This window comes from Melozone crissalis, unplaced genomic scaffold (genome assembly GCF_028551555.1).
Source record: "Melozone crissalis strain CALT ecotype California unplaced genomic scaffold, PUWL_Pcris_2 ptg000081l_1, whole genome shotgun sequence".
In the NCBI taxonomy this organism is placed as follows: domain Eukaryota; kingdom Metazoa; phylum Chordata; class Aves; order Passeriformes; family Passerellidae; genus Melozone; species Melozone crissalis.
The window spans coordinates 17,610,696-17,622,455 of NW_026535858.1; the positions used below are offsets into that span (position 1 = coordinate 17,610,696).

The following is an 11,760-nucleotide window of genomic DNA, read 5'->3' on the forward strand; positions in this document are numbered from 1 at the left end:
TCCATCAGCTGCTCCTTGTAAGAATGGTTTCCTTCACTCAGTTTCACTGGTCATTGTTTCCTCACCAGTTTCACTGCCCTACTCTGGGCTCGCTGCAGCACTTCCATGCCCTTCCTGAATTGGGGGGTCCAGAACTGGACACAGCAGTTGGGGTGCCGCTTCAGCAGTGCCAAGTATGGGGGAAGTATCACTTCCCCTGGTCCCCTTCCCCTGTGCTCCTGCTGGCCACACTGTTCCTGATACAGGCCAGGATGCCTCAGGCCTCCTTGGCCACCTGGGCACATGCTGGCTCATGTCCAGCTGCCAGTGACCACCACCCCCAGGTGCTTTTGCTGGAGCCCGTTTCCAGCCACTCATCCCCCATCTTGTGTCACTGAATAAGGCTGTTCTGGCCACAGTGTAGAACCCCCCACTTGGTCTTGTCGAACCTCAAATTATTGGTCTTGGCCCATCAACCCAGTCTGTCTCAGATCCTTCTGCAGAGCCCTCCTGCCCTCCGGCACAGCAGCATTCCCACCCACCAAGATATCAGGCCAGAATTTCCTAACGGTAGATTCGAGGCACCTCAGGCCAAGCCGACAGCAAGAGTCCGCAGGAGGGCACATCCTACCCCTCTGCCCATGGCTGAGCTTTTCCTCCCCCCATTTGTAGGGGCAGCAGAGTGTCACCGCAACACGGCGGCGGCAGCGCGGGGCAGGAGGAGCCGGCAGCGCCTCACGGCCGGCAGGGCGGGGCGGGGCCTCAGTTCTCCACCGCCTCCGAAAGCCCGTCCGCCCGCCCGCCCCCACAGCGCGGGGCCAATGGCCGCTTGAGGCGGCACGGCGGCGGCCAATTGGCGGCGGTCTCGGAGCCCGGCAAAATGGCGGTGCTGTCGGTAGCGGGACCGGTGCGGTGCCGCCGTAGCGGCCGCCATGCCCAGTAGCCGGCGGAGGGGGCTGTCCCTCGGGCCCGCCGCCCTGAGGAGGCGCAGCGGCGGCGAGGAGCAGCTGACGCGGCGGCGGGCGGAGCCCCCCGCGGAGGAGGGGCCGGTGGAACGCGGCGCTGGCCGAGGCCTGCCCGCCGGGGAGGCGGCGGCGTGCTCGCCCCGCGCTGCAGGTACGGCGGGAGCGGCCCCTGGGGGCCCCGGCCCTGCCCGCCGTCTCTCGAACCGCGGGGGAGGCGCGGCTGAGCCGTGAGGAGGGGTTGGTGCGGAGTAAGTCTCCGCTCGCCCGGCTCGCGTGCCCTGGGAAGCGGCTGTTACTGCCGAGGGCCGGCTGAGCCAGTGTGCCCCGGGGGCCAGGCAAGCCAATGGTACCTGGTGTGCGTTAAGAAGAACATTGCCAGCAGGGCAAGGCAGGTGTGCCTGCTCCTGTGTTCGGCCCTGGTGAGGCCACATTTGGAATACTGTGACCAGTTCTGAGCTCCTCAGGACAAGAGACATGGAGTTCCTGGAACAGGTCCATCAGAGAGCTACAAAGTTGGTTAGTGGTTTGGAGAATGTCTTTGACGAGGAAAAGCTGAGGGAGTTGGACCCGTTTAGCCTTGCAAAGAGAAAGCAGGGCACATCATCAATCAGTGTAAATATCTAAAGGCAGGGTGCACAGAGGATGGACCAGGCTTTGCTCAGTGGTGCTGAGCAGTAGCATAAGAAACAGGCAGAAACTGATGCACAAGAAGTTCCACCTAAATATAAGAAAGATCTGTACTGTACGGTGACTGTGCACTGGAACGGGTTGCCCAGAGAGAGTGTGGAGTTTCCCTCACTGCAGATATTCCAGAACTATCTGGTCACAATCCTGTGGTATGTGCTCTGGGATGACCCTGTTTGAGGGGGAGGTTGGACAAGGTGACCCACTGTGGTGCCTTCCCACTTGACATATTCTGTGATTCCCACAGCAAATACTGAGAACTAACCGAGGAGAGGATAAAATCTTTGTGGCCATGCTAGGCACTTGAGGGCAAAACATCCTCGAAGATGTTCCTCCCATAGTAACAGCATATTCTAAATTATTTCTGTAGGCTTTCACATCTACAGCATCATTTCTAAAGGGCAGGGGTGACTAGCTGAGTTTCACTTAGGGTGTTTAGTTCACTTACTGATCAAAGGCAGCTGCAAGCAGGTTTTGTATACCTATATTCCTGCTTTTAATAGTCCTAGCTGGAAGGGCCCAGGGGAGGAAATATAGACAAATGTAGGTTATGACCCAGAATAGTTTGGATGCCCATTAAAATAGTAGTTCAGGTCAGAGTCTGGGTGAAAGACACAAAGCAAGCAAGAATACAAAATATTCTCTCATAGAGGTATACATAATTTTTCTCTTAATGTAAGATTAAGTCAGTGTAAGAACTGACATACTTACAATCAGATCCTGGGTGGAAAGGTGTCAGTATCATGTAATTTTCTCTTATCTCTGTGGAGGTATGATTGGCAAAGCTAAGAGTCCTGTATTTAATGTCTAGTTTTGTTGTGAGTAAAGGAATCCTGGTGAGTGTGAACTTGATTTTTATTCTTGATGTTCCTAATGCATCTTCTTTTGCCTTGACCTGTTCTGTGTTTTAAGTGATTTTTGCCTCTTATTTGTTGTTTTTTAATAAAGATCCTCTTTCTTCTTTCACAGAACCATGTTTACATAAAACACCAAAGAGATCATTGAGTAGAAAATCCCGAATACCTACTTTCAGCTCTCCTATTAATGACACTGAAACACAGCAAGAAATCTTTTGGGATTCTCATTCACCAGTTGCACACAGATTAGGTAATACTAAAATCGAGACTTCAGGACATGTGTTTGAGGCATGCAGTGGGAGTGTAGCAAAAGTTATAAACGATTTCTTGGAAAAAGGTTATTTTCTCTTATAATGGTTGTTTGATTTTACTTTCATTGAAAACCCATAAATTCTTCAATACAGCACCGAATCAAGCTCCCATGTCTACAGGTTTATTTTAATTATTTGAGATGTACTGCACTTCATAAACTGGATAGATAATTCAAAATTTTAAGAGGTTTGTTTGTTTTCATAGGCAATGGAAAAAGCAAGCAGACTGCCAGTAGATGCGCGGTAGAAATTTCGGAAATTGTTAATCGTATTGCTCCTCAGGTAATTGTAACTTTCTAAAACAATGCTGTGCGTGTGCACTAATCAAAAGAGAGTAGTGTTTCAGCCTTAGCCTTGTTTTAGTTACAGTAGTGTTGTGGTTAGAGTTGGGCATGTAGAAAACTAGTTTATAGAACAGGATTGAATTAAAATAGTAAGCATAGCATTTACTGATTGTTGTGTGAGTCACAGATGCTGTAGAAAAGGGCACATGAAGAGACTTGCAGCAGCTCTATTTTAGAAAGCTTTACTTTCAGAATACAAGTTACTGCCCTTGGTCTTAAGAATACTGTTTACCTAAGTTTATTTATAAATTTACCCTTAATTACTCATCTGTTAAAAGGTAAGAGTCTTTTCAAATACTAGATTGACTTGGCAGTTGTTTTTAAGCATTTTGAAGAGTCTTGATTAACTGCTAATTTACAATGCTGATTTTTGATGACCAAGATGAGAGATATTTTGCAGTAATATAAACATAGTAACCTTGCTTCAATACTATAAATCATTTTTCTCTTTACCCCAGTATCTCTTGCATTTTTCCTCTTGTCATGAAGAGGAACATGACATGTCTGATGTCCACAGCCCAGAAAGTCAAAACCAAAGTGGTGTTGCATTTTAAGTACAAGAAGAAAACATGTAATTCCTAAAATAGATCTGTAGTATTTAGCTTGCAAAACATGCCTCCTTTTTTGACAGGGCTGTTTAAAATATATTTACTGTTTAGTGTATTTGTGAGAAATTTTACTAAAAGAATTGGAAAATCATTGATAAGGAGTGCTACTGCATGCCTTTTAAATAATTACAGTTCTTAATTTCTTAACTTGGGTGCCCAGTGTGTCAGAACAATGTGCTCCTGCCATAGATCTTCAAACACTGGAAATGGCTAAGTTAAAATGCTTATTGAACAAACCTGAAGCTCCTAATACATTTTTTTTTTATTTACAGTGTCTGTGGTAGAACAAAAAAATAGAAAATGTTCTCAAGAGGAGATTGAAAGAAAAAAACAAGCAGCCATAAATGTAATCTGCTGCTTATATTCTTTTTTAAACAAAAAGAAATTTTAAAAAACTTAGTTTTAGTCTTAGTTAAATTTACTAAGAATAAGAGAACCTATTTAAAACAACCCTAGTAGTTAATAAAGTTCAAATTACTTTTGCTGGCTTATACACAGTAATATCCTACATCCCATTGCTCTGCCCCTCTAAACAATTCATCACGGTATTGTATCTCCTTCATTTCAGAATTCAAATTCAAGCCTGAACTTTGAAGCTCTGAAACAATTTCATTTAGTTTCTAAATGTCACTTAATTCTGTTTAAAGGCTCTTTTTGTAAATTAGTCGTAGTGGAAGAAGTCAGATTTTTTTTCTGTAAGCATGCAGAATGTAATTTATTTTAAGGTCTCTAATTTGTTTGTGCTGCTGGCCTCAGCCAGCTCCTTAGTAGTATACTGAAGTAAACTAGATGACTGCTTGTAACATGAATGTATGTAAACCTGAATTAGACTACTAGACTTGCATGCCAAAAGAATAATTCAGTTATTTTAATTGAAGTTCTGCTTTAAATTGATATAATTAAAGCGATGCAACTATCAGTGGACAACGTTGCAGTAATCTCACTTAACTTGTTTTTTCTCTTATCTGTGGTTTTCAACAGGTTTTATCCAGTTTATTTAGTTTAGCAACTTTTAACTCATGTAAGATGTGTGTCTAATCCAGTCTTTATCTGAAATCAAATTTCTAAATAAATTAATAATCAAATTTCTAATTTCCTGAATAAATCTAATTGTTCAGGATGAAAAAGCAAGCTGTAATGAAGACTCCCTTTTAGGAACATGGATTGGTGAGGATGCTATTCCCTGTACACCTATAGTAGTAAAAGGGCGAGCTAGGACAAAGTTAAGTTGTACAAGGTAAGTTACAGTTTTTTCTTGTTCATCACAGCTGGACTTTCATGAAGAAGACTGTGGTCTTCTAAGTATAGTGAACCATATAATTGTACATTAGCATATAGAGTGCTTTTAACTGTGGGCTTGTTGTGTCTTCTTGCAGTGGGTGTACATTGACTGCATATTGGAAGCAGTGGGATTTAGTCATACCTTTGTAGTTGTTAAACTATAGAATGAGCAGCTCATAGGGTCATGTAACTGAACTTGGCCAAACTTTCTCAGTAGCTCTGACTTTATTTTCTCTATTTTCTTTTTAATCCAGAGATCTTAAAATAAAAAATCCTGAAGAGGAACTCATGAAATTGGCTAAAGAGTTTGATAAAAATCTAGTAGAGTTAGATGCTGTTCAGGAACAGGAGAAGCTTGGTCACAACTTCATCCAGAGCACCTCAGAGCCTTCAAGTAATTCTAAAGATGAAATAAATACGAAGAACCAGAAATCACTCCTTGGTGAAGGATCTGAAGCAGATCCTACTGCATCCCTGAAACCAGTTGGACAGAGCACTGGCATCCCTGTGGCAGAGCCCTGTCAGTCCAGCAGTCAAAAGTCTGTAGACCTTGAGGCTGAAGTAGCCCTTCATGCTCTTTTTGACTCTTCTACCCAGAAGTGCAGCGGACAGTTGAGCCAAGGACTGTCAGATATTTCTTTAAATAATAGTTTTCATAAAATTAGAAGTACATTGGAGGAGGAGAATCTTCCTGAGATAGTTGGAGAGACACAGCATGGTAATTCAGAGGCATATCAAAAAGATACTCTGTTTGCAGTAGGAAGCATGGGCCAGACTGTACCAAAAGCTGATACTGACACCCTGACCAAAAAAAATCCTCCTTCTTTGAAGACACAATTGGTGGCCTCTGCTAAGCTTGCTGGAGTAGTTAATGATAGCTTTGATGACTGGGATACAGATCTTTTGGCAGATGACTCTTTTGTGATGCAAATAACCCAAAATCCTGAACTGCTAAGTACTGAAGAACCACCACAAATTCCTGTAAATCCATTTGTGCATGATTTCAGTGATGCTAGCAGAACAAAGCAAAGAAGTAGTGGCAATTCAGTAACTCTTTTGGGGACTATAAGCAAATCTAACAGTTTGCAGTATTCACCTTTGAAACATTCTAGTAAAAACTCACAACATGTAAAATCACTGTCTTTACAAAAGCCATGTAAGACAGAAAACGCCAAGACAGAGACCAAGGCCTTGCATGGTAAATGTGGTGTTAAACCAGATAAAACTAAATCTGTTTGGAAGAGTACCCAAAACAGTGATTTGAACCATATTCCTGTTTCAGTGCAATCTGAAATGGAGAATAGAAATGAATCTACTAAGCCTAAAAGCGATGCTCTTCCTCTTTTTCCTTCAAGATTTAATCCTCATGGACAATCAGCAGAAAAACCTGGGAATAATACTCATACTATTTCCTATCAGTCATCCAGTGTTTCTACCAACATGAAACCTAATGATCTAACCAAAGTGGTTAACCAAGCTAATACAGGTCACTCAAATCAAGTTGAAGTACCAAAGAAATGTCCTCTGTCATTTGATGACTGGAATGAAGCGAAATTCTCTGATGAGATACTAGGTATGTTTTGTGGATCCGATAATCTTTGGGATGCAAACTGTGAGGATGATGAATTGTTATATCAGGTGTGTGATGATATAGAAAAGCAAACTCAGAGCCAGGATGTTAAACAAGGAAATGAAAAAATTAAAACTATTCAAGGAGCTAGTATTAATTCCAGATCAAATGCTGATAACAGTTTCCCAGCATCTAAACAAGGACTACCCGATCTCCTCTTGGTGCAAAAAACAAATGCAAAACAGGAGGCTCTCTCACTAAATGACACCTGTAGGAATTCATCAAAGACAGTGCATGGGCCGGCCACAACAGGTCATGTCATGAACTGTAAGAACATCTCAAATCCTCTGACTGCAGTCTTGGGTCCTTCTGTGGAGTGTAAATACACACTCCCTAAAAACTGTCATCAAGATACTTCTGAAGATACTGCAAAGACTGTTTCAGGGAAATGGTACCGGTCAAATTCTGTGCCAGCAGGAGAGACAGGTTCTGAAGTAAGTCCTGTTAATGCAGTAAATATTTTTAGTAGAAAAGCACTCGACAGCTCACATTTCTTGTGTAATGCGGGAAAGATTCCAAGTAGCACCTCTGGTAACAAAACTTCACTTGTGCATTCAAAGTTTAAGTTCCGAAAGATTAACAATTCTCAGGGTAGTCATCATGTAGGGTCTGAAAGTTCAGGAAATCATTCTGGCATTGGAATTACTCTGCAGGATTTGGAAGGAAGCAAGAATCAGGTGAATGTCACTTTGCACCGCAAGCTTGACAATAAGAAATCACCTTTCAAGAGGCATCTTTCAGAGTCATTTGCACAGACTACATCAGGTATTTGTCTTTATTGTATCACTGTTAGACCGTTTGCTTCCTTACTGAAGTCAGAATGTCAGAGAAATTCATACTGTACTGCAGCTTAAAACAGGCTTCAGTATTCATCTGTTCAGTTAAGGTGTTAGCAGATGTTCTAAGGAGAATCTGGACTTCATTTTCTCAAAAATTAAATTGTCTTGATGCGTATCCTGAATTCCTGTCCTTCAGGACACCTTCTTTCCCTTCTACTTCTCTAAATACCTCACACCCTCTCTCCATAGGCACTCAGGTTCCCTAGGATCAATTATAGGCTGATGCAGCACTCAGCATACTATTTTCTTAAACTGTTACTTTAAAATACTGGTATTTTGATGCATAGTAAAACCCTAGTTAATAATGGGACAGGGGAAGAAGACACCAGGTGATACGGAATGCCAGTTTCTTTATAATACTGTACACCTGGAATTTGGAACCTCAAATCACTTGATACTTTTCAGAGCTCAGCCTCTATTGTTTGCTCTGTGGCTGAAATTGCCAGTGAAATATTGTTGTGTTATCAGTCTAAACACTACGATGCCCTTTCATCCAGAAGAGAGGTCAGTCACTTCTTTATTGCCAAGAGACCATCAGTAATATTCCATGCTCAGTGTTACTTACTGGGGAAATGGAGAACCAGTCAAGTGCCAGTCAGTCTTATTTTTTCTTGATCTCACAGCTTGGCAAAGTTTTAATCAATATTCATTCTGATAAAACATGCCTTTAAAAGTGTCCTGTATTAACCTCCATTATAAAGAAGCACTGTTGCAAAAGCAACAAAACAATCAATTATTGCAGAATGAATATTTTATCTGTTTCTTCCTCAGCAGAGAAGCCTATAAATGGAAAGTAGCAATTTTGGATTATAAGGGGAAAAAAAGCAGAGAGATAGCTAGTTATTCTGTGGAATGTTCTAGAGAGTAAAGGAATGAATGAAGATAGCATAGATTTTCTGTACAGATAAACCATAGCTTTCTTCATCTTAAATTTTAAGGGAAAGGGCATTAACAAAAAAATTGATATTAAGTGGTCCTTTTGAAAATTGCTATTTAATTTTTCATGGACACTTTTTTGTGAGAAGCAAATATACCCTTTGTTCTATTTATTCACTTGAAATACTTATTAAAAATACATTAATTGGAAATTGGTGTATAAAAAATAGTAAAATTATTTCATATGTGCAAAAAGTGTTCCTGTTTGTTCCAGTGAGGTCAGGATTTTATAGTATGGGAATTCATAGTTCTGTAACACACCATGTAAAATGGTATGCTTAGCTATCATGTTCTTGTCTCCTTTGCCAATTTTTATTGCTACTTTTGACCTTTTTTCAACCTATCTTGTTTTATTTGTGTGACACCTGTACTGTATGTGACCCCTGTATCTATACTATCTCCATGTTCATATCTCTGCCTAACTCACTAAATTGTAGAGCCCTTTTCACTCTGATAGCCTTAATTTTCTTAACCCATCGCAATCTCCTATGTTGACTCTGATATCATAAGGTTCACTTGAAGGGCACCCAAGTAAAATTTCCTTGAAGCAAATGTGTGCATCCCAGTGTTTTCATTGGGAGGGAGTAATCAGTAGCACTACAAAGGTCATGCATCTTGCCCCCTTCCTGCCTAGGGGACAGGATAGATGAGCCTTTCTTAACTTGGGTGCCCAGTGTGTCAGAAGAGTGTGCTCCTGCCATAGATCTTCAAACACTGGAAATGGCTAAGTTAAAATACTTATTGAACAAACCTGAAGCTCCTAATACATTTTTTTTTTTTATTTACAGTGTCTGTGGTAGAACAAAAAAATAGAAAATGTTCTCAAGAGGAGATTGAAAGAAAAAAACAAGAAGCTCTTGCACGAAGAAAATCCAGAACACAGGCATTCTTTAAAGATGCTTGAACTTGGAGTGTATTTTGTCTGTGGAGTAAGCTTTTGGTAGGGAAATACTGTAATGCTGGAAGACACTTTTTGAACTCTGTTCACAGCTATTGATGGCACGCATTTTCTGGTTTTGAATATAAAAAGATCTGGAACTGAACTATAACTAATACTCTGGAGGTACTTAGTTTAAATTAAAAACAATCAGTTATAAATGTGTAGTCCCAAACTACATTCAGCTAGATGAAGATTCTGTTGAGTATGGCCTGAAAATCATGAAAGTATTGGTATATTTACATAATGAAGGTGTCAAAAACAGACTGGTTGTGTTTTGGCTGTGTTACCACAAGTATTCTAATCTACAAGAAGACTCAAGTACACACAGACTAAGAAATACTAATGTTTGCTCTCAGGTAGAAGAAAGTTTTAAAATGTTGGGTTAAATAAACTACAATCTAAGAAACATCCAACATCAGAAAACTGATGGAAATGAACAGACTTTGGAAAATGTGCTCAGTTTGTCCCTTACTAGGGGTAAGAACTGTACATAGAGAAGGAAGAATTTATTACAGAAGTTTCATTGTGTGAAAAAGTGCCCTGCAGAGGACATGTTATATTCTTTTAAATTCCTTTCAGAAAGAACTTACAAATATAAATACCTTAAGGAAATTAGACCACCTTTTTCTAAAGGCACATCACCAACCTAATTAAAAAAGGTAGCCTATGCCATTTTACGAAATCATGAGCAATACATAATACACCAGGTGAAGTCTCAACTATGCATCAGTTTAGCCATCTGAGTTGTACATATTCTCAAACAAAGGCTAAATTAACAAAGGTTAAATTATAAGAATGCTGTGTCATGTCAGCCTAAGGGTCTGATAGAATTTTTGTTCTGATAGATGAGTGTAGGGCTCAGACTGCAAAAAGTGCCTCTGGGTAAGCTGCAAGATATTTTTCAACTGAGAAGTGTTTATATGTAAACATGTGACACTATGAAAAGTGACTGTAATTTTTCTTTGTAAATAAATAACTAGGAAATGTTCCTCCAAAGGTTGGGGGAAGCTTTTGGTTTCTGTAGTATGCCATTTTTGTAACTCTTGAAAATGTAAGTATTGTATATTTGTAAGTCATCATTAAACTTTTTTTCACATTTTTCTAGTCTGTTTTTGAAAATATTCTACTACAGAAACTGGTAAAAGGGAGTGAAATGGGGATTCCATATGGGCTTTACCTGAAGCCCTCACTTGGTAATTTCCCTAATTACTCGACACCTCAGTTTTCTACCCATAGTGGTGACAAAAGCTTCCTTTGATCCATTTAAGCTAACAGTCCTTGATGGACAAACTGTTTAAACATACAGCCAGCTGCAGTGCAGTCCTGAAGTATTTACCTGGGGTCTTTTTGCTTGTATTAACCATTGTGGGATCAGTGTCTGTTGATTAAGGCCACTAAAACCCGTGCAGGTGCCCAGTTAGCGTTACAGTCTGTGGCTGTAGCTCCCTCCCCTGCTACTGTTGAGCAATGTATGATGAGTTGGATTCATTTACTGATCTGACTGAAAATTAACCCAGAAAAAACATTTTTCAGCTTTTCAAAGAAGTTCATCATAATACCCTCAACAGCCAACATACCACGAAATAGCAAGATTTTGTTGTATCATCAAGCCTCTGCTGGCAGTTTTGTGTTTAAAAGAAGATTTGCATGTCCATATGACAAATAAGTGTAAACCCCAAACAGCAGCTATTGGAGAAATTTGATTTATCCAGACAATAGAATTTGCTCTGTGTATCTGAGGTATCTGAGGCTTTTCTTAGTTTAGACTCTTCTAGAACACCACAATCAGGTAACAGGCCAGAAGCAAAGCAAAAGGCAATGAGAAAAGGCTACTACCATCAGTATTAAATATGAGAGTTACAAAAGTGGCTTTTAAGGTACCGATGCACAAGAATGTTAAATTGAGAAAGATAAAAGAGAGTCTTTTGCTACAACAGTGTTCAGCTTAACCATCACTCCCTTTCCATGTTTCCCTAGATACAATTCTGTAAAGAAACCAGGGTAAATTTTGTTTTCAGGAATAATTTTGTTAATTACAATTTGAGAAGATGAAAGGAAGGAGCTATTGTAGATGTTGAGTAATTTTTTAGGAAGATTTCATTCTGTGATGTGAAAGGACTGACTTTTAATCAGGTTTGAAATGGGGGTAAATAATGGGGGCTAACCACATTATAGTTCCCCAAGCTCTGCATGGAAATGACACAGCCTGAGTGCTGTCACTGTGTGTTGTTGAGCATACTCAGAATGTTTAAAACCAGCTAACTGCTGATTTTCTCAGCATCCACAATAGAAAGGTCCTGGAGCTGCCCACCTAAAATGCCACCACAGCTCTGTCTTTGAATATACTGGCTCACCCTTGATTGTGAGCGTCAGTGCTGTAACATAA

At 40.6% G+C, this 11,760-nt stretch overlaps 1 protein-coding gene across 1 annotated transcript; it reads left to right on the forward strand.

The window, feature by feature from the left end:
* Positions 1-911: 911 nt before the first annotated feature.
* ETAA1 (ETAA1 activator of ATR kinase) lies at positions 912-10,473 on the forward strand. The gene is made up of 6 exons (XM_054290509.1): positions 912-1,095; positions 2,598-2,735; positions 3,002-3,078; positions 4,867-4,985; positions 5,284-7,424; positions 9,223-10,473. Exons 1-6 carry the CDS (start codon positions 912-914, stop codon positions 9,336-9,338), a joined length of 2,775 nt encoding a protein of 924 aa, XP_054146484.1. The 3' UTR covers positions 9,339-10,473.
* The last annotated feature ends 1,287 nt before the right edge of the window (positions 10,474-11,760 follow it).

What these genes read in the sequence shown, in the direction of transcription:
- ETAA1 (XM_054290509.1), top strand. Translation starts at nt 912, where the DNA reads ATGCCCAGTAGCCGGCGGAGGGGGCTGTCCCTCGGGCCCGCCGCCCTG. An exon ending in GTGCTCGCCCCGCGCTGCAG is followed by an intron (nt 1,096 to 2,597) that starts GTACGGCGGGAG and finishes CTTCTTTCACAG; the next exon opens with AACCATGTTTACATAAAACA. An exon ending in TTAATCGTATTGCTCCTCAG is followed by an intron (nt 3,079 to 4,866) that starts GTAATTGTAACT and finishes CTAATTGTTCAG; the next exon opens with GATGAAAAAGCAAGCTGTAA.